The sequence below is a fragment of the Camarhynchus parvulus genome, chromosome 1 (assembly GCF_901933205.1).
Source record: "Camarhynchus parvulus chromosome 1, STF_HiC, whole genome shotgun sequence".
Taxonomy (NCBI): domain Eukaryota; kingdom Metazoa; phylum Chordata; class Aves; order Passeriformes; family Thraupidae; genus Camarhynchus; species Camarhynchus parvulus.
Window position 1 is genome coordinate 68,187,466 of NC_044571.1, and position 22,252 is coordinate 68,209,717.

At 40.1% G+C, this 22,252-nt stretch overlaps 1 protein-coding gene across 2 annotated transcripts in view; it reads right to left on the reverse strand.

Annotated features, from left to right (window-relative positions):
- B3GLCT (beta 3-glucosyltransferase) overlaps positions 1 to 10,364 on the reverse strand; it is a 47,238-nt gene extending 36,874 nt beyond the window's left edge. The window contains exons 1-2 of one of the 2 annotated variants that reach the window (XM_030954559.1): positions 10,078 to 10,364; positions 2,059 to 2,120 (exon numbers count right to left, since the gene is read on the reverse strand). In XM_030954559.1, the coding sequence (XP_030810419.1) occupies positions 2,059 to 2,120; positions 10,078 to 10,165 (150 nt within the window). In that variant the 5' untranslated portion in view covers positions 10,166 to 10,364. The remainder of the gene's footprint in view (positions 1 to 2,058; positions 2,121 to 10,077) is intronic. The other variant, XM_030954567.1, reaches the window with a different exon arrangement.
- Positions 10,365 to 22,252: the final 11,888 nt, after the last annotated feature.

The window sequence follows — 22,252 nt, forward strand, 5'->3', positions numbered from 1 at the left end:
CCATGACTCAATTTATACCAGAGCTCTTCAAATTATTACTAACAGTGTCTTTTTTCTTTATTATGTATCTCCTGAGCACTAGATTTGGAATATGGAGCTCTACAATAAAAACACACCTGTTCAGTGTGGGGGAAAAAACCCAACACACTATTAATTTAATCTACTATCAAGCTTCTATCAAACCTAAAGGAATCTATCAATTCTATCTATCAAATCTATCTTCTATCAATTCTTAAAGGAAGACTCAAATGCAATTCATATCAAGACAAATATCAAAAGGTTGTTGCACATAGCATGACTCCACTGGAATTTACTCAGGTATGACAAACATCAGGTATCTATGCACTGCCTTAGAAAATAGTAGGAAGGAAAACAGAGCCTTCATTTGTTGCACAATTTATCCCAGGTGACAGCACTCCAGTGATTTGGTTTGTCCACATGAAAATCAAACTCATCTTTACTAATTGCATAAGAATATTGTAAGACCTATATTGGTTCCAGTGTTTTAAGACTTTTAGATAAGAAATGCCATACATTTCCTCAGTAATAAGCTCATACATAGTTTTCCTACCCTTGAGACAAGTTCTATTTCTAAATACTGAGCCCCCTTCCTTTTTTTTAAATATCAGGTGTATGTAATCCTTTTAGCTCTACTTGCATCAGATGATCTTTCCTCTGACTTTTACACTGAAATGAATAAGCTCCAACTTCCCTGGCAGCCATCTGTAAAACCTTTCCAAAAATTACTGCAACTGCATCCATTCATATGATCCTTTTCCTGCTGCCTGGGTCAATAAAGTTTAAAATATGTGTTATACTATCAACTTATTTTGATATCTATACACAACACTGGCGTTATATAGCACAGTTAACATTCAAAGCTAATCTGTATCAGAAAAAACACAGGAATATTGATTTTCCATGCAAACAAAAACCTATGTGTTTTGTGGTACACTGTGTGAAGAGTAAGCCATATTTAAAACTACTTTCATTAAAACACAAAACAGTTGTTGCCTGTTATAGTCCTGTTAATATTATTTTTTTTAAAAAAGGAAAAAAAAAGGTATTTTGGCCTGAAGAGGTCTAGGAAGCACCTCTGATCTCATCTGAGGGGAGGTTTTGAAATCTAAAATATTACGAAAGCCTTCATAAATTATATCCTATATAAGAAGGTAACAGCTGGATTGAGACAGCCATGGAATTTAACAAACAGCAATCTATCAGTAATGACAACAGAATGACAACAGAGTCTTCCAGACACTGTGGCAGATCAGCAGTTTGCAATAGGGATATTTTTCACCTAGAAAAATTACTGTAGTTACAGCAATCATCATCAAAACCAAAAATTATTTAGAAATATATACTTCTGACTACACTGCTATTGTATTTGATGTCGAATCACTAGATCTAAATGGCAGCTATAGATTCTAACTATCGATTCATTCCAGTTTTTTTATTTTCCTCCCTTAAATTTCTTTTATACATACACAAATATCTGTTACAAATATGTACTCATATAAAAATGGTAGTCAGAAGTCTGTGAAATGACATACATGCATACACACCTAACAATCAGGATGCTATTTAAAGCTAGGGCTAGCTCTGACCATTAGTTCTCCTCATCTGGTTAATTTGAAATTTCATACACGAGCTTTGCTTGAGCCGTGACCTGAGTGGTAATATGTAATAATGCTAATTTGGCAGAGTGGCAGCCATTTCCCTCTCAATGCATTCTATATTTAACAAAACCAAGAAGGAAGAAAAATGAATTAATTTGAATTTATATATTTTGAGTTTTGAATTTTATATATTTTGAGTTTATATACTGAAAAACTTTGAATTAATAAAGGTTATATACTCAAAAACTTTTCTCAACAGCAATAGCACTAAGAACTTATATGACCCAGAACAGAAAGACATCACGTGAAATTTGGTACTACTGAAGTCAATAATTAAAATAATCAATGCCACAGATATTAGGCTTTTTGCTCAGGTTTATTCCAGTTTATTTTATAATGTCTGTAAAATGTTCCTGCTCTAGCAATTAAAATTTATTACCTGCAGCACTGGTAGTTCAGTCTCATCTTCTGCACCTTCAGAAACTACACTTACAGCAAAAGCTGAAAGAAAAAATAGACTTCTTTCATATTACAGGAGCTCACTTTAACAACTGATAAAATTCTGCAGAAAAAAAAAAAACACCACAAAAAAACCAACCCCCCTCTCTCCCTACCTGAAAAAAGGTAGATTTTTCACATTAAATCACACTGTATTTGTAATAATCTTTGTGAACGTGAGAGTCTATTCTTATAGAATTTATATATTTGCTGCCTGACAAGTCCCATACCATCACTGAAAAAAAAAAATCACTCTGATATGAAGCCAACTTTTCTTGGCTTCAAGGCAAATAAATCCCTTAAAAAAAAAATCTGTTCAGTCCAGTAGCTCACTTGGTAACAGCTTAATGTGCTACCACCCAGGAGACCTGCAGTGCACTGTTTTTAGGTTAAAGTTTGGATTACCAAGGCTTCTCTTGGAACCACAGAAACTTACAGTGGCTTACAGAAATTTCTATCAAAAGTGAAGATGCCCATCATAGGCTTTGAATGCCAGCCACCTTTAAACAACATTCAAACTTGTAAAAGTATGAGACCCAAATAAATGTTTACAAAAAGAACGGGGACCCCACAGAACTATTCTGCACAGAAGTAACATTATCTTAAACTATTTATAGTGACACCACCCTTTGCATACACTTCTGGTTTGTATTAGAAAAATTAATCATAAAATGGGTTCTGGTGCTACTTTTTTTGCTGTTGATGTAGTCAATTTGTCTCAGCCTGCTCATGTCTAAAAGTAGCTCCATTTAACATAAGAAAGCCTTGCTAAGATTCTTCTCAAGAAATCCTTTTCTTAAAATCACTAAAGAGATGCAAATGAAAGCAAATTGTTACAATTTGGAAGGAATTCAAGATACTATTCTTCATGGTCAAATTGATGATTTTCTTAAAAACTGGGGCAGAAAACAGATTCAAGTGGATTGTCTCACGACAAATTTAAATTATTTATTGCTTGAAATTGACTTCAGAGTGAATTGTTGGCCATTATCATTCCCTTGATGCACTAGAAACCTACACTATAGGACAGCAAGACAAGATTGTCCTGGGTCTAGGGTGCCCCATCTCTGAACACCTACATCCTTATGTTCTTCCAGCTGGAGATCAAATTTCATCAAGTGTCCAGGAGCTGAGGTTCACAGTGACATCTCAGGTCCTGATTACCCTGCATCTCAAATCACACAGCTAGATCCAGACATCGCAAAAATCATTCTAACACAGCAGACTCATGGTGGACATAAATCAGAATCACAGAACATTCTGACTTGGAAGGGACCCACAACTCTTAAATGAGTGGCCAGTACAAGGATTGAATGCATGTTAAAAGCACCAGGGTCTAACCAAGTGAGCAAATCTCAAGGTCATTTTCCTTCTTGTCTCCCAATATAACAGTATTTACAGATTCAGATAAGGAGTAGCTTCCCCTACAGCAACCAGATCCACACCTTCTTCTTGACACAGTCCCAATTACAAGATCAACACATAACATCCTTATTCCAGGAAATGTATTAATTATGTAGTATTAACCTGAAGACGTGTCACCTCATAAATTCAGCTTATTCACAAGCCTAATTTTCAGGTTTTAATATGCACCTGAGGAATGACACATGAAACCTAAGACAATTGTGACTGACAAGAGATGCTGCCTCTGTCACCAGAGTGCATTCAATAACCCATGCCACACTGCTCCTAAGCTTTATAAAATATTAACACACATGGTCTTTGAAACAAATCAAACAATAATCAGATCACCTATTTCACATCACATCTTTGAGAGCACAGATAAAGCTCTTCAGGATATTAATTAAACAACCTACTCATCCTGGTATTACAGAACCACAGATTGTTGAGGTTGGAAAGGATCCCTAATGGTCATTTAGTTCAACCCCCCAGAACTGTATCCTTAGGACCTTGTCCTAAGTTAGGTTTTGATTATTTCCTACAACAGACTCCATAAACTCTGAGCAACCTCTTCCAATGTTCATTCTTAGATTAAAAAAAAAAAAACCAAACAATGAAATAAACAAAAACCAAAGAAAGAAGTAATTATGTTCAAACAGAATTTCCTGTATTTCAATTTGTGTAAACTGATTCATGTCCTGTTAAGTACCACAGTCTGGCTCTGTCTTCTTTATTGCATCCCACCAGGTATTTACATGTTGGAGCTTCTCCCTGAACCTTTTTTTCTCCAAGCTAAACAGATCCAGCTCCTTCAGCCTCTCCTTGTCCGTCAGGGGTCCCAATCTATCAATGATGTTCATGGTCCTTTGCTGGACTCACTCCAGTATGTCCATGTCTCTCTTGGAGAGCCCAGACTTGGATGCAGCACCCCAGGTGTGTCACACCAGTGCTAAGCGGACAGGAGGGGTCACCTCTCTTGCCCTGCTGCCAACACTCTTCCCCGTGCAGCTCAGGGGGCTGCTGGCCATCTTTGCCACGATGGCGCACTGCTGGTGCACGATCAGTTTGCTGCATGCCTGGACTCTCAAGTCCTTCCCTACAAAGCTGTTTCCCAGACAATGTGCCCCCCGTGTGCAATGTAGCATGGGGCACTTCCTGGTCAGAGGCCAGGCTTTGTATTTCCCTTCACTGAACTCAGTTTCCCAAGTCTCCTGTCTGCCTGCTTCTCCAGCCTGCTGAGCTCCCTCTGAATGGCAGCACCACTAGCTGGTGCCATCGACTCCCACTGCACATTGTGTATCCTCTGCAAATTCCCTGAGGGTGCACACCCCACTGTTGTTAATGAAAGGTTAAACCCTACTGGAGCCACCACGCTGCTCATCAGAGCCCAAGTCAGCCAGCTTTCTATCCACTTCACTATCCACAGACATAGCCCATACTTCCACCAGTTTGTTATGACATTACAGAAGACAGGATTGAGCTCAAACTCCATGCTGAAGTTTAGATGAACAACACCCACTGCTTTACCCACATTTATGAAGGCAGTCATGTCATCACAGAAGTCCGTTGGGTTGTTAAGCACGACTGTCCATTCATAAAAACATGGTGACTTCTCCCAGTCATCCTCTTGTCCTTCACGTGTTTGTCTTGTCCTTCCTTGTTTGGCAGTGATACTGAGGATTATTTTCTCCACCACCTCCCCAGAGACTGAGGTACCACTAGCCAACTTATCCTTGTCCTTGTAGAAGAACAGGGTGATATTCTACTAGTCTTGAGGAATCTCCCCCAGTCACCATCACCTTTCAAATATTATCAAGTCTTGCACTGACATCGTCAAACTCCACCAGCACTTGTATGAGCCTGCCATCAGGTCCTGTGGACTCCTGTGTGTCCAGTTTGTCTAAATGTTCCCTGAACCAGTCCTCCTCCAGTGAGAGTAACTCTTCTTTGCCCCAGACTTTCTCATGAGTTTCAGAGGCCTGGGATTTCTGAAGGTGAGTCTTAACAATATTGATCAAGGCAAAGAAGGTTCCAAGTTCTTTGCCCTCTTTCATGTCCTTCTTTTAACCCTGTCCTACCTTCATAAGAAGGCTCATTATTATTTTCCCTAATCTCCCTTTTGCTGATACACCTGCAGGAGCCCTTTTCCTTACCTTTCACAAGTTGAATCTCTCACTAGATTCAGCTCCAGGTGGGCCCTGGCTTTCCTAATGGCATACTTGCACTCTCAGACAGGGTCTCCATGTTACCTGACTGTATTTCCATCTCTTGTGCGCTTCCTTTTTTATGTTTGAGCTTTGTCAGGAACTCCTGTTTGTGCATGTGGGCCTCCTGCCATCTTTGCCTGCCTTCCTGCATGTGGGGATGGATCATTATTGTAGGAGAAGAGCCTTGAAAATCAACCAGCTCTGACCCTGTCAGAGCAATTTCAACACTCACGCATATAATTTATTCAACAAACCAATACAAGCAATGAATGCTAAAGTCTCTTGCTATATCATTATTCTTCTTCCCTGTGATTTTACTAAGGCAGCTTCCCCTCCTTTTTTAACAATTAAACACATTTAAATGACTTGGTATCTTTTGCATTAAGTATATCAGGAAGACTCTTTCCAGCTAATACATTTTAATAAGACAAGAACTGTTCAGACTATTTTTAAACTACAGAGAAACCATTCACAAAAGAGACTAACAGACCCCTGAAGACACCACCAAAAAAGCCTCAAGAGTCTTCACCCAACAGTAGTGAAGTTTTTCATGCACAGAGACTGTATGAATTTATCTTAGCAACACTCTTCCACCTGATTGGCAAATCTGTTATGCACATCTAATTTGATAAAGCAGTCTTCAGCAGTCAGCTGTGGCCAAGACTATTCTGGCTAAGCAACCAGATCTCTCAGCATGGAAATAAATATCCTCTTTTAAGGATTTACAGGGAAAAGGGCAGCAGGAAAAGAACATGGTAAATTTATCTGGCCTACAACATATCAACAAAGGGACAACAGGGTAGGTAGAAAATACAGTGCCTTGGCACAAATGGACAACTCTCAGATTAATCCATTCACATGCAATTCACTTCCAAGAGGTTTCTGAAAAAGATGTTCCCAGGAGTGGACCACTGATAGAAAAATTCTAACTCCAGATGCAGCTCATGGCCAGGTCACTTGAACAACACAGGCAGAAACTATAAATTCTCTGTAAGGATACATTTTTGCTGTGTGCAAGGCATACATGCACAAAGAAGGATGACCTATGTCTAGGAGCTATCAGATACTTCTATAACAAACCAGTAACTTTTCATGCCCAAACATCATTATTAATTCAGACAATTGTAATGGATTTCTTTCAGTATAACTCCCTACAGCACACATCAATCTGTGGAACTAGAGGTACCTTTGAAAAATGCAGAATTTTCCCTAGTCCTTTTGTGTTTTCTAATACAAAGTAAGCATACTTCAGTTGGACTTGCCGCAGAGCACAGAGAAAATACATCGCAAGAAGAAACTTACTAGCTGGTAAAACTTCAAGCCCTGTAGCTACCATAGTAACCAAAAGACCAGGGTGATTAACTTTACAGTTTCTTGCAAACAAAGCTATCCAAAGCAGAAAATAAACAGCAAGGCAACATCTTAAATGCAACTGTAATCTTGTATTTGCCACTTCATTATTTAACGCATTGTGTACTCTGAAGGTTAACACACGTTGTGCATTAACATTGTGTCATCTGGCACAAGCAGACAGCAGCAGAACGTGACAATCACCAGTCCTCCCCTCCTTTTGCTAAATGGCCAAGAACTGAGGATAAGAAAAGAAATTTTAGAAAGACTTTAAAGTTCTATATTGCCACCAATCTTATTACCACCAATCTTATCTTTTTCAAGAGCATGACTAAAATCCACTGGAAAAGCTAGACAACATTTTTGAATCCATTCAAAACCTGGAGATGTAATATGAGAATTCCTATTCAATTCCTTCAATTCTTATTTATTTTTGTCAAGTGTTCCATTATTTCCATTAAAATTTTAATAAGTAAATAGACTTGCTTATAACACTAGAATGTAAAACTCAGCAATTATTTTCATTGTTCAGCAACCAAACTGCAGGAATATGTGCAGGATAGAAAAATGGATGTAAACACTGCAGCATTAAAACACAATACACTGTATAAATACATACAATTATACCATATCACATTTGAGATGTAGAAGCAATCCTTTCTTTGGTAATACTCTTTCATGCATAAACAAATTCCAAATGTTTAAAATTATATGTCCTTGAAGTACCAAGGATGTTAAAACTGAGGAGTTAACTCTTTGCTTTCACAGACTAATCCACCTGAGACAGAAAAGCAATACTCCTGTTATATTCCTCTTTCACAGTCTGATTCAAGGTTGACTGACCCCAGCGTTGTTCCACCCACCTCCATGAGCTGTGGGTCAGTTTCAATGAGCTACAAAAAAGTAACAATTCTATGACTTAATGTATGGCAAAACTGTGATAATAAAAACCACTTCAAATAATGACAGACAGTGATTACGTTGTATGCAGTAGAGAAAACAATTAAAACAGAATTTCTTTACACTTCTAATAATAATTTAATGAAAGGCCTACTTTTGTTTTGGTGGGTTTCTTCCCCTTCACAAGTTTTCAAAGAACATAAGGTTCTATGGATTGACATGATTGCAGAGAAAATATCTGCACTAATATTGTCAGTCAAAGAGATGGGATTTTCCATTACGAGACAGCCTGTGAGCACTATAAATTAGTTCTGTGTATTTATATGCAAGCTTTTATAATATTTCTTCACTGTTGCCACCCTATCAGCATCAAAGACTCTGGTCTAGCCAGATAAAACTGTATTACAGATTCATCAGCACAAAATGGGGAGAGAGCAGGGGGAGGAGGAAGAGGAGAGGCTGATGCAAGCAAATTTGCAGCATCTGAAGCTTTTCATAAAATAAAAGCAACTACTTATATTTCTTTACACAAATGGCACATATGGGAAGAAGGCAGCTGAAATCACCACTTTGAACCACTGGAATGGCTAAAGGAGTGCTGTGTGCACCACTATCTTCATAAAAGGCAAGCAAAAACAGTAGAAGAAAAAGCATCATGATCCCTTCTGATTGCCTAGAAGTCACTCCATACAAAATCATCTGAATACATTTTCCCATTCTGTAAGCTGCCACTTGCAACATGGAATTATGAAATTACCTAACTACTGACAGACAAGCTGCTTGCCTCTGTGGAAGGCAATCCAAATTATTTCTGTTTTTGAAGAACAAATTTACTATCCAGGCCATCTCAAAAGCATAGGTTATTTGGGAAAGGACGGACTGTAACATAAATGGGTATTAAAAAACCAAAAGAAAACCACAATACTGCAGGAAGCTTCTGGTGAATAAATCCCATAAAAGGATTAATCAAGACCTGCTAAACAAGAACACAAGTGTTTCCATTTCTGCTTTCTACCTGCATGAAGGTAGGTATCTATGCATGTACAATAAATACAGATATGGGAAAAACTGAATCTGCTATTCTCTGACAGTGATTACAATCTGTTTGCCATCAGAAGTGCTATAGTACCTTACTGGAGCAAAACTACTCATCCTGGAAAGAATGAAGTGCAGCTTAAGGAAGAGCTGTAAAGTATTAGGACTCCTCCAAAAACTAAGCTGTGTCTGTGAAAGGAAAAATGTTTAGCAGAAGGAAAACCAAAATATCACAGTTTTACTTTGCTGGAAACGTGATTTATTAGCACCAATTTTCCCCTGCATGATTTTGATGCACAAGCCATAGCAGTAGAAGAGCATCAAATCCAAAGGCTCACAACAAACTGACAAGCCTATGCTGAAAGAGATGGAAATATTCGGGTATAGAAATAATGAGAAAGAGAACAGATGTAAACATTTACTTCTGCCGCTTACACTCACGCCAACAGCTCCCAACTCCAGGAGCCCGTAGCAACCCAAGCCTGACATTCTAATAATCCTTATCCTTTCATCTTCACCCAGCTGACTAGACACACGAAGAACATCTCTACAACACAGTAATATATTTCCTTCCTCTGGGCTGGCATTTCAGGCGGGCGGTTTTACCTTTCCCCCCGCCCTGAGCAGAGCACTCCGTCAGTGTGGCGCTGCCCAGACACAGGCACGAGTGCTCCGCGCTGGGCTCGGCGAAGCTGTCCCGGCTCCCAGGGCCGGTTTCCCCGGAGCGGGCTGTCCCTGCCCGCACCCCTGGCCCCGCACCCCGCCCGGGGGCGGGAGGCGCTCCCGGCGCTGCCCCCGCAGCCGGGGCCGCGCAGGGACCCCGCAGCGCCCGGCCGCGCTCCAGCCCGGATCGCCAACAAACTTCGGGAACGGGGCACCTCGGCTCCCCGCCCGCCTCCCGCGCCGGGCGGGACACAGCGGCCGGGAAAAACAGCGGCGGCGGCTGCGGCGCCACTCCGAGCTCTCCGTGCCCTCCTCCCTGCCATCCCCTCCTCGGAGGGGCCGAGCGTCCCGGGTCTCCTCCCTTCACCTCGCCATGGCGTCCCGGCCCGGCCCCCGGCACTCACCCCGGGCGCGGAGCGACGAGAGAAGGAAGACGAGGTGGGCGCAGGCAGCGAAGAGGAGCCAGCGGCTGCAGCCGGGCTCCCGAGACATCTTGGCGGGGCCGCGGAGCCGCACGGCGCGGCCAGGAGGCGGAGGGCACGGTGCGCCCGGCTGCCCGCCTCTGCCGCAGGAGCGCGGGCGAGCGGCCTCCGGCTGGTGGCGGTGTCGCGGTCGCCGCCTGCCTGCCTGCCTGCCCGCCCTCCTCCTGCTGCTGCTGTCGCTGCCGCCTTCCCGTTCCCTCCTCCCGGCAGGACCGGCCGCCAGCGCCGGCAGCGGGGGGAGGCGCTCGGCGGCCGCGGCGCCCTCTGGCGGCAGCAGCGGGAGAGGCAGCGCCCCGCGCTCCCGCGGCTCCCCGCGCTCCCGGGGCGCTCGTCACGGGACACCCGCCACCCCCGGGACAGGGAGTGAGCATCCTGCCCCAAAAAATCCCAGTAAACACAGCTTTCCTTAGCCGTTAACTCTTCTTCACCAGCCTTGGAACGGGCTGCCAGGGAGGTGGTGGAGTCAACGACTAAGGAGACTGCTCTGGTGGGGTTGTCATGGTGGTGTTCCATCGTGGGTTGGACTCGATGATCTCAGAGGTCTTTTCCAACCTCATTGGTTCTGTTATTCTGTGAAATGTTACCCAGCACTCCAACAGGAACCTCATCCACCAAAGCAAGGGACCTAATTCATCCCTAGACCAACCCCCACAAACCCTTACCCAAGAGAGCACGTGGCACCTTCAGATAGCCTTTCCTACACTACCTGTTTGACCAGGAGTGCCAGCATGGGGTGCAGCATGGAGTACAGACATGGGACCTGGAGCACAGCCCTGGCGCTGGAGACTCCACAGCTAAAATGACTCACCCTATTTGGCTAAAGAAATGCAGACCTGGAGCTGCACAAAACTGGTTTTAGGGGTAGCACAGAGGACAAAGTAGATTCTAACGTGCATATATGTCACGATACAGACAGTAAATTTGGATATAACAGAGCCACAGACCAAAGAAGAAAGAGCAACGATGTGAAACCTTGTTAGTAAACAAAAAATGACCCAACATGAATCCTGGCCCAAGGAAGAAGAAATCATCCACGGGAATGTCAGATTTGTCCTAGTGAAGCACTCCACATGTCAACAACTTGCTATAAGTTCCTCCATACACCCCAGAATTAAACTGCTGTCCTTCAGACCCAGAGAAGCCTCAAAAAGGCAAGCAGTGATAGGACCAGAAACTCAGCAGTGTGTAGAAAATTTTCAGTGGAATGTTATTCTTTCCTTTTCCTGAAACAATTAAATCTGTATTGATAATTATCAGAATTTCACATTTCAACTGTAGTAGCAAGAAACTAAAAATTCTTGACATATAACATATAAGGTATGCTTCCTCTTCGCTCTTAAACATGATTTTGGGTGTAACACCTGGTGCCCCTATGTAACAATTCCTTTCATGCTGGCTACATATGAACATGAATTCCAACCAGGTCTATTTCTACACATTTTCCCATCAAATACTTTTCACACAGACCCCTCCTAGCAACCCAACCATTCAATATGCACTGACCTCACTGGAGAAAAATGGTGCAGAGTCCAAGTAAGCCATGAACTATTTTTAATCCAGCAAGGCCAAACAGCACGGGACCCAACTTGGATCTTTCTTCAAAACACTGCAACCTTTAGATTTATGGCATTCTTTTCCTCAAGGTCAAGTGGTTACAATAGGAGACCTTAAATATGCCAGGAAAGTAATAGTGAAAATGAATTCACCTTTTCACAGTGATAAATGCGCACTCCCACTGCAAGCTCAGGCAGGAACATCTATATCACAGTAACTTGGTAGCAGACCTCACACTTTCATTTAAAAGTATTGCAATAGAAACATGTTAGCCAGACTTCTTTGACTCAACCTGCTTTATGTATTTTCTAAACACACATCCCTGATATCACAAGAGAAGGGAAAATGAGGCACAAGCATGAACAACACCTTGTTATTTGCCTTACAGTACAACTGCTTGTTGCTGTTCCGACTCATGAAATGTTACTGACCTCAAAAATAATAATTCTGATGCCAACTAAGTAGAAACTTACATACTATTTCTGATTTTATGTGCATGCTCATCATTAGCAGGAAAAAAGTAAGAGAGAAGCATAAAGTTATCCTTTCATTTCTAGAACTACAATAATATAAAAATATATGAACCCTTTTGCTTAACATGTATATCTGCATTTGCTTGACTTTCCTTATAAGTTTCAGCAGCATTTCCCACCCTTTCTTCCATTTCTCTCTTTTGTGCTGGTTTCTTTAAGAACTTGCATCACAAGGATCATGCCCACAACATCTGGGATAAACATCAGAATTTTCACTTTCAAAGTGGTTAAGATATATTCATGTTCCAATGTTTCTCCACGCAGCGAGTCTGTAAGGGAAAAAAACCCCAGCCTTTTACTTTGATGTAATAAGTGTTATGGCTTGTCACAAATATAAGAAAAATTCCATTGTAACAACTCCCAAGAAATATGGAACTCTACCATGAAACATGGTGTTCTCCAACTTTTAAGAAAAATAGCACTTAAGTGTTTTAAATCTTATATTTAGATCTGTGAGGAGGAAGTATGAAATAAAGCTTTTCCTTGCATTCTACTCTACTTACACACTCAGATTGTGTTTGTTATTCTAACTACCCCACTGAGAATTTCCATCTCAGGAAAGTTGAAAATAATGAACTTTCTGTTAAGGAACATACAGGTTTAAAACACCAGCAAGCTTCCTTTCTTTATAGTATTACATATATTTTAAATTCCTTAATAATACAAATGTAGCACTGTTGCTGTCTCACCTCTGAGATTAGAAAGAGGGAGGCTGCAAATACAAATAAATAAATGCTGCCAGGTATAGATAGATAGATAGATAGATAGATAGATAGATAGATAGATAGATAGATAGATAGATAGATAGATAGAAAGATGCATATCAAATGCAAAGGTTGGCCTGTGGCTCAAAGGTAGCTTGCTCTTTGTGCAGGCACTGCAGCAGTGCCTCTGATACCCTGGTGTCTGTGTCATCTCTTTCTATGGAAGGACTATAATATGGGGAAACAGAGAAATTATGAATCAGACACAAGAGCAATTACTGAGTTAGAGAACATGACTGCAACTACTTTGTTCTTTTAGCCATCTGAGAAAGGTTTCATCCAAGAATGAGAGTTTCTGTAGTTTCTTTCAATAGGTTGGGCAGAAAACCTCTCTGTCAGAGACAGCCCTGCAAATCACAAGTGAAGTTCTGTTCCAGCTCTTCCTCAGGCTTCTGCAATTAGACCCCTCTGTCCTACTCAGGAAGTTACCTAAGGAGGGGCATAACTTTAAGTGATGACTAATCCTGTGGAAACAAGCAAAACCAATCCAAATGAGTTCAGAACCACACAATTACTTTTTGAATTACAGCATGCATTTGGAAACAGAGATTCTCAGCTTTCAGCTACTCAAGGCAGTTATTCAATGCCAGTTCCAGTCCATTATTATGTACCCTAAAATACTGGTACCCTGGGAATACATCTACATGTGTCAAACACGAGGCAGTGGGCTTGAGCAGAGGAGCTCTGATTCTCTGCAGCACTCAGATCTGAACTACACTCGCTTGTCCCCTTTGGACCACTCCAAACAGCTCTCTCTGGGAGAAACCTGCAGCAGCAGGGAATGCCCCCTACACTCCAAACATGACTCAGTCTTGGGACGTGCCCCATCTTGCTTGGGAGAGCTGATAATGTTGCTGTACCAGCATGTGCATGCCGTAAAGCTGACAACCAAATCACTGAGGGAACTCAGCACTCCAGTCAACCCCTGTGGCAGCCCATAGTGTAGTCTGAGTTTAGTCTCTCTTCTTCCTGGGTTAACCTGGGAAATGCTTTTTCTTAATTAAAATTGGAGGACTCCATTTGAGCCAAGTCATGGAGCCTTCAATCAAAGCTTTATAGAGAACTGGTGTGAGGCTGCAGCAAAGAATCCCTGGAACAGAGTTCAACCAAGCAATTTTTCATGATAGAGACTGCTGTTATTAGATCACACACTCTGTAGAAAGGACTTGGAAAAACACTCGATGTGAAGCAATCAGCCACAGATTCTTACAAGATTGTAAAGATGGATCAAAGACAATTCCTTTCCTATGGGGTAGTAATGAGTGCTTAGCTGTCTCTGCCGGTCAGCTCCTCTGTCTTCTGGCAGAGAAACAGTGAAAATACCATCTGCAGCATATCCTCTGGTGCTCATTTAGTGTTGTCCAAGAGGCAGAATATATGCACTAAGGGGAGGGGGCAGGACACAGGAATTTCCACATCTTTGAACAATTACAGAACAAGCTACAGATAAGAAGCAGATCTATCAAGCTATGGAACTTAACACAGGTCCCCAGAGTTCAGGTGATGAGATTATCAGATGCTCCTGTCTACTGTACTGGAAACAGTCAAGGAGAAAATTCTATAGGCAGGTGTAGAGGACTGAAGCTGTTCAGTCTTGATTATAAGCCAAGGGCATGTCTCCCACTCCCTTGGTCAAATGAACAGCTTGTCTAGAGAACTGTCAGACTTGCTGCTCTCTCCTGTTTGGTCTCCTGCTGCTTCCATCTGACACATAACTGCCTCTACCAAGCTCATCTGAGCTCTTTATATTTTCCCTGCTGAAATGTAGCTATTTAAAAATACAAAAAATCTGTCCTAAACTACCTGATCCTATCCTTTAATAAATTAGTGGAAATATTACCTTGTCAACTGAAAGTCAAAATATAGATGAAAAATAAGGGATTTAACTGAGCAAAAGAACATATGAACAAAATGCTTCCATAAATTTTAAAGAGCTTAGTGGCTACATTAATTTCTTTCCCCAGCTTGTAATTCTTACAAGAAAAGAAATGGTGGTGTAAGAATCAACCACTTTTCTCGGCCATGTACTAAGTCATAGTGGCAGGGAAAAAGAATGAGGCAAGCTGTTCAAGAAACACTGAAGTGGGTGGTTAAATAATATGCTATGTATTTGTCTTTAACATTTCTGCTGGTTTGTTGAGCTGTAAATATCATGATCACTCAAGCATTGATTAACTTGCATCATCTCCTGGGATTTGTGCCTCAAGATGTCCCTTGCCTCACAAAAACTTCCATATACTTTGTTTTGCCTTATTATGGTTGACCTGTAAACCATGATAGTTCAGAAACCAACTCAAACCTTGTTATGACATCCCAATTTGGCAGCCAAGAAAAAGAAAAAGAATCCCTGAGAGGGGAAGAGACAGACAGTCACAGTAATATCTAGAGACGTTCAGCCAGCATGAGGCTGAAGCCTTAATGAGGCTTTAGACACTGGAAAAATCCATCCTATAAGATGGTGACACAAAGATTTTGGGGTATGTCCATCTTACAGCTTTTAATGCCAGTAATCTCAAGAAGCAAAGGGGCTGTATACTTAGATGTGAACACTCTAAACAGTGGCAGGTGCATAACACCCAGTTTCTTCAGCTGAAGTAGTTTTCTTTTGAACCAGCTCAGGTGTGCACATGCCACTGAACAAGCAGAGTGTGAAAATTGTGGCACTCCAGAAGTAGCTTTGAGCTGGTGTTGGACCAGATGACCTCACAACTTCTTTCCCAGCTTAATGATTCTCTTATTCTGAGGTGGTAGGGAGAAGAATAGAAAAAGACAACACCTACCTGACACTCACCTGCAGACAAAAACAGTCAACTTTGGATATGTAAACTCACTCTCACTACCAACAACAGAAGTTGGTATTTGCTGCCTGTTGAGGCCTCCCACTTAGGCAAAACAGCAGTTTAAAGTCATTTTATCAATCATTATTAAAGGTAAAATGATTCAATTCTTTGCTTGCCAACCGTCCTTGTTTATGAATAAGTCACCTAACAACCATCCCTCGATATGAACAAAGCCACATGAAATATCTTCTATGCAATAAAAATAGATTTAATTGTCTGAAAAGGACTTCTGCATTCTGATTGTCTTGACTCAAAGGTGGACATCTGCCTCGTCCTTTTCAGTGACGTAAGGGGAAACAAGGGCTGGGATAGTTAACCAGATAAGCAGCTTAGTGATCAAAACAGACAGTAGGAACTGGAGCACTTCTCACTCAGACGTTTTCAGTTATGGAGTGGCCCTTAGGAGCCATTACAGCCTGATGTCACTTCAGAGCAACTGCACTCATCACAGCCTGTATTAGCCTCAAAGCAGTTTTAGATGATGTCCACCCACAATGGCTCCCTTAGGACCCTTTCATTCTGCTTTGGATATGGGAAGTCAAACAGAACTGGATCAAAAAAAGCACAGAATGACACATCTGGTACGGAACCATTCAAGTACAACAACACCAAGTCAACATGACACAGAGAAACTACAAAAGTCAAAGAAGTTTCAGAGTTTGATGGCATCATAATCTAGGAAAACATTGCCCAAACCCTCAAAATACACAGTCCTAAATCAAAACCACCCAGTTAAGAGTCTGGAAAAGGTGCTTTGTGACCAAGCAGTATGGCACACTGGTTATCACAGCAGCACCAAGTTTTTACACAGCTCTACAGAAAACACAACCAATCCTAAGAAAATTACCATGACATGCACAGCCATAAAGTAAAAATTAATGGAAAAACTGCATTTCTTTTTACTGGTTCATTACTGAACTACTTCCACAGTAGTCACTGCTGTGTAACTGGTCAGAAAACTTTCAAAATGCAGTCTCTGATGGTTTCATTAATGTGAAGACAAAATACTGTTAGTTATCTACTGAGTACTTTGTACAATAAATTTAATGAACCCTGGAAAAAATTCATAAGGAAAAGTGTATTTCTTGTAAGTTTTTATAACAGTCTCCTTATTGGGAGCAAAGCTTTTGTCCCTGCCAGGAAGGAGATCAAGATCCAATTAAAAAGACCTAAATACAACTTAAAAGTAAACCTAGAGAAATCTTCACCTTAAGAAGCACATAGTGGTATCTGATATATCAGCCCTGCTACAGACACAAATCAGCTCTGAATTTAAAAATTGTTTTCAACTGAATTTTATCAAAGACCATAAACCACACAGGTGCTATTCCTGCTTTTTGCATTAGTGTACAGCTTCCATCAGAGGCTGGCTGGTGCATGTGCACATGAAAGCAGTCTGGCTGCACAGAATATCTTTCCATTTCAGCACTTGAAATCAAAACACCACTTCCCTAAACTGCACAACATCAGTTCTTGGTTAAAAATCAGTTACTATTTAAAGCAAGATGATTACTTAAAATCAAACTAAAAAGGAAAAAAAAGAGAGAGAGAGAGAGAAGAGAGAAGGCAACCAGTTCTGCGTTCTGACTTGCCTTATATAGTTATGCTAAAGGAAAAAAGGAGAAGAGCCAACACTGTGAAGGCTTATATGAGGCAATGGTGCCACCCAATGTCGAGAAGTTATACATAAATTTATTTTCCTTTATTGATCCAAGAACAAAAAAACCCCAAACTCAACAAGCTGTGTGTAATGTTATTAGTAATCATAACTCTGTGTGAAGGCTTGGCTCAGGCATAGGATTAACAGATGTGGTAAATTTCCAAGCAGGCAAATATTATTTTAGTTTCAGCTTGTATTCTCTGTAACATGAATATTAGCATAGCTCAGGTAAATCCATTCAAGCTGTCAAAACACCTACCAACATTTTCCTAAGGCCCTCATTATTTCATTTTCTCACTTTTTCAGCCCTCTCAGCTGGGGCCTCTCACAGAGATCAGTTTCTGCATGTTTCAAGCAGTGCAGGGACTTCACTATTACACAGCTAAAATGAAAATTCTTGTACAATAACACAGTTTTAATAAATGGATGTATCTAGGCTGTGTTCAAAGGACAGTAACTTTTTAGAAAGGCTGTAACTATAAATAAAGACTTTATAATATTGGAAAACTTCAGCAGGAAATCATTAATGACAATTACTGTTAAAAGTGTACATCTCACTTTTGTTTGGAATTTTGCCCTCCTCTCTCTACTAGAGGAACATTATGTGACTTCTTCCGAAATTAAGAAAAATGCTTTAATGAGCATATACCTCTTTCTTGTGTAATTCTAAGACTATAAATATTTATTTATACCACTTTGCAGATCATGTGTTCTATGCTATAAAGCATTCACCCAGCTCTTTGGGCTCTCTTCGACTCTTCCAAATAATCTATAAATGTAAATGCCAAACTACACATGCCAAGTCATGCATATTTACTAAAGCACTCACATCACAGAAAGTATTATTGTGTTAAGATCTGTTTCCCTGTACTAGAATGTTCTGAATTTTTTTCAAATATTACTTCCTTCTTTGCACTCTCTAATTCATTATGCAAGTATGGGTTTGTGCTGCCTTATTTTTACCATATTCACAACCAAGTCTTATGTTCAGTTGACAAATAAACAAGTTCCCTTCAGAGGCCTTTACTTTTCAAAATGCAGATAATATTTCTTTGTCATCATATTGATTTTTTTTTAAAATAAACTGTAGTTTTAGATGCACCACCTTTGACACATTCCTTGAAAAATTTCACCTATTAATCACTCAGCCTGTTCATTTTACTTCTCAGAATTTCATCTTCCATCCGATAGATTTTTGTAGCTTTCATATGAAAACAGGGTGAAGTTTTCAACTCTCAGAATACATTTTATTAACAGGTTTATGTTGCAGCATATTTAAGATAGACATATATTTATAATTGCTAATAGGTTCTAAGTATAGATATAGAGGTACTATACACACCCAAATGAGAATTTTGTAGTCCTCAATTTGTGGCAGTTATTGACTTTATGAGAATGAAAGTGGGGAAATTGCATACCTACATTTCTTTTTGGAAAAAAAATGTTTGATTTGTGTATCTATAGACGCGGTGCAATGTACACACACATTAAAAAGATGCTTTATTACTTGATCTCTCTAAGCATGTTTACTGTAACCTGTAGAGTATATATATTTATGTACTTAGTTAACTTTTCATGCTGTCCAGGCCTAACCACTCAGTCAGTAGATTTTCTGAAAGTTACTGGAAAAGTAAAAGAAATTATTTTCTTAGTGTCTGGACAGAAGATCCTGATATTATACTGGGTTTCTTTTTTTGTTTCTATTTTTTAAATAAGTCAAAATCTGAACAGTCTTTGAAGTGCTTTGGATACTTTCTAGTGAAAAAATGGCTTGGATTACTGTCAGAAATTCATAACAAGCACATGTCACGCTAATAATGTAAGTGATATTTTTAAAACATTCTATCAATGTTGAAAGCACAAGAAGTCTGCATAATCCATGCACATCTAATTAGCACTGAGTCATATAAATGATACATAATGATTTGGCAGCATATTGCCAGATGGTTTGCTATCAGATCAAGTAGTAATAACTTAGCTTATTTATCTCCATTCCCCTCATCCCTTATTTTCATTTGCAACCCTTTGCATTTCCTACTTAAAAATAACATTCAGTTCCTTTCATTTCATATACAAAAACCAGTCAAAACTCCACTGATTTTTTTTTTAATCCAGACTGTCTAAAGGGGATTTGCAATCTTTCTGCTTTTACAGGTACATTTATTTTATTAATTGCGCTTAGGCCTCTGAGAGTTTATACAGTCTAGTTCCATATTTACTTAAAAAACATCCATCTCTCTCCTTCTTCTATTAGAGATGTTCAGCTGGTCACCTATATTAATTTTGTTTTCAACCATAATCATATTGCCTGATTATCTTATTTAAGACACATCTTGTGTCTAAGCAAAAGGAGAAAAGTGTATGAGGGAATTGTAAACATAAAATCACTCAAATTAAAGTATTTGAGTTTCATGACCACTCCAGGTTGAGTACTATTTGAATGTGCCCAATCTCCATAATTTTGGATCTTAAAGCATTTATGGTACACCTACCTTGCTGTGTTAAGTTTATTAAATACAAAGTAAATAAAGAGTAAATGTAATTTTTCCTAAAATCTTAACATTTTCCAGTGGGACAATCCAGTTGTTTAAGTGAAAGGATGAAAATATGGAAACGCCCAAGGGAACAAAACTAAGAATTTCACAATAACTTTGGCATTGTAACTTTTAACTTACCTTCTCCACCTTTGCATTAATTTCAGCCCTAATTTGTGCTTTTCTAAATACAAATAATCAACATCAGACAGTAACAGTAGTTTCCCAGCCATCAAAGCAAACATTCACAGCTACAGGTTTTGAGGAATTCATGTTAATCTCAAAAATAAAGTGTGCTCCATTTTAACTCACATTTTATAAGAATACAGATCTATTAATAGACATGAAAATGAAAAAAGTCACAAGAAAAGGAACACCCTTGTATTCAGATTAAGAAGGTTTCTTTGGGTTAAGAGTCTTATTCAGAGTGTGAGGAAGATAAAGCCATCATCACCCTGTTGGTTACTCTGGGGTTTGGGTCCATGCTGTGCTGTGTGTACAAGTGCTGACACATGGCCAGAGCTGCAAAGAGCCTCATTAGAATTTGCCAAGAGCTGAAGCTCTTATCAGGAAGCATGCAAAAATAAATCTACCAAGTTAAGTTTATCTGCCTTACCCAAAAGCCTGTGCACTTTGTACAAAGTGGATATTCCCCTCAGTAGGGATGCTCTGAGCAGCTCAGCTCAGATTTCAAACACTCAGAAAGCAGTGTCCATACATTGCTATGCTTCAGGCTACTTACACTACCACATTGGTGACATATCCTCTTCAATTTTCCTCTTTCTCAAGGATAAGAATGTGAATGGAGGTATTAGCAAAGATAATACTGTAGAAATTATTAACACTTCCTATGCAGGAGAGACAAAAAAAATTTAAGTGAAAATACAAGCATCATATGTTGGATCCAACTCACACAGTTGGATAGACTTTTGGCAATTCATATAATTTTCCTTGACACAATCCTCTTTTTCACTTGATTTACAACATGTTTATATACATGAAAATAAATACCATACAGTGGTAACACAGTGGCATGAAAATCAGCGTAAAGCAAGAACTGAAGTACCAGACTGTACCGCAAGGGTGAGACTACTGGAGCTGTCTAGTGAACTAATTCGTATTTCCAGAGAACCACAGCTTGATAGGAATGGCAGTCCTTCTCTGGAATAAGCAATGACCTGAAATGCTCTTTACCTTTTTAAAACTTAGCTGGGAACCCAGGAACAAATGAACCCTAATCTCATTAGGTTGCATTAAAGACCTTCTCAAATGATGAGAGACAGAAACAGTGCAGAAGCTTTGATTGACCAGCATGTGCTATCACAAGGGCCAACTGCTCACATTTACAGAGAGGCAGCTGCAGTAAAGCTGGCACAGGCAACTTCCAAACAGATTAGAACAATAGCATTGGTTGGAATGCAGCTCAATCCCCAAATGGAAAGTGAGAACATATATAAAGTCCCCAGATAAATGACAGAGACCTATTTACTTGGAGTGCAATGTTACCATGTTGCTGCCTGTACTGGGATGGGTTCTCCTGTTTTCTGTTTCTATTAAAATATGAAGATTATGTACAAAGAATGCCACCTCTACTGTCCCAGAAGAGGTCCTTTAGATCTGTTTGGGCCTCTGGCAACACAGCAGAAATTTCAAGTACTCAATTGATTCCTATGTTAATTTGGAATAAGCGCCTATGCTTGGCCTTCCACAGGGACATTAGCCCATCCTCTAGCTGACTGAGGTCATGTTTTATAATGGTAACATTCCCTGTATAGACACTAATGTCATCCTATCTCTGCTCCCCATGGCAGGTTACCAACACTAGGACTGGTTTAACAGATGAGATAACTCCTGTTCCCAAGTTAAATCCAGTTTCTGAACACCCTTATCAATGCTCTAGTAGAGGCCACAGTATCAAATATGAAAATAATTTTTAAAGGCCTGATCAGCAACCATTTTAAAGCATTGCTCGCACTGAAGAAGGTCAGATTGCTCTTTTCTCCAGGTCAGGATGTGGGCATGTTTACAGAAGCCATTAAGTGCCACAGTAAGAGCACTTAGAGAACTCAACTCCCTGCATATACTGAGGGGTGAGGAAAAATCCACCAAAGGCAACTTTTTGTCACCAAACTCTCTCTTCATTTATCATAAGTTAAACACCAAAGTAGAGAGAATATTTGGGTAAACTGAGCAACACTCATCCTAAATGTGC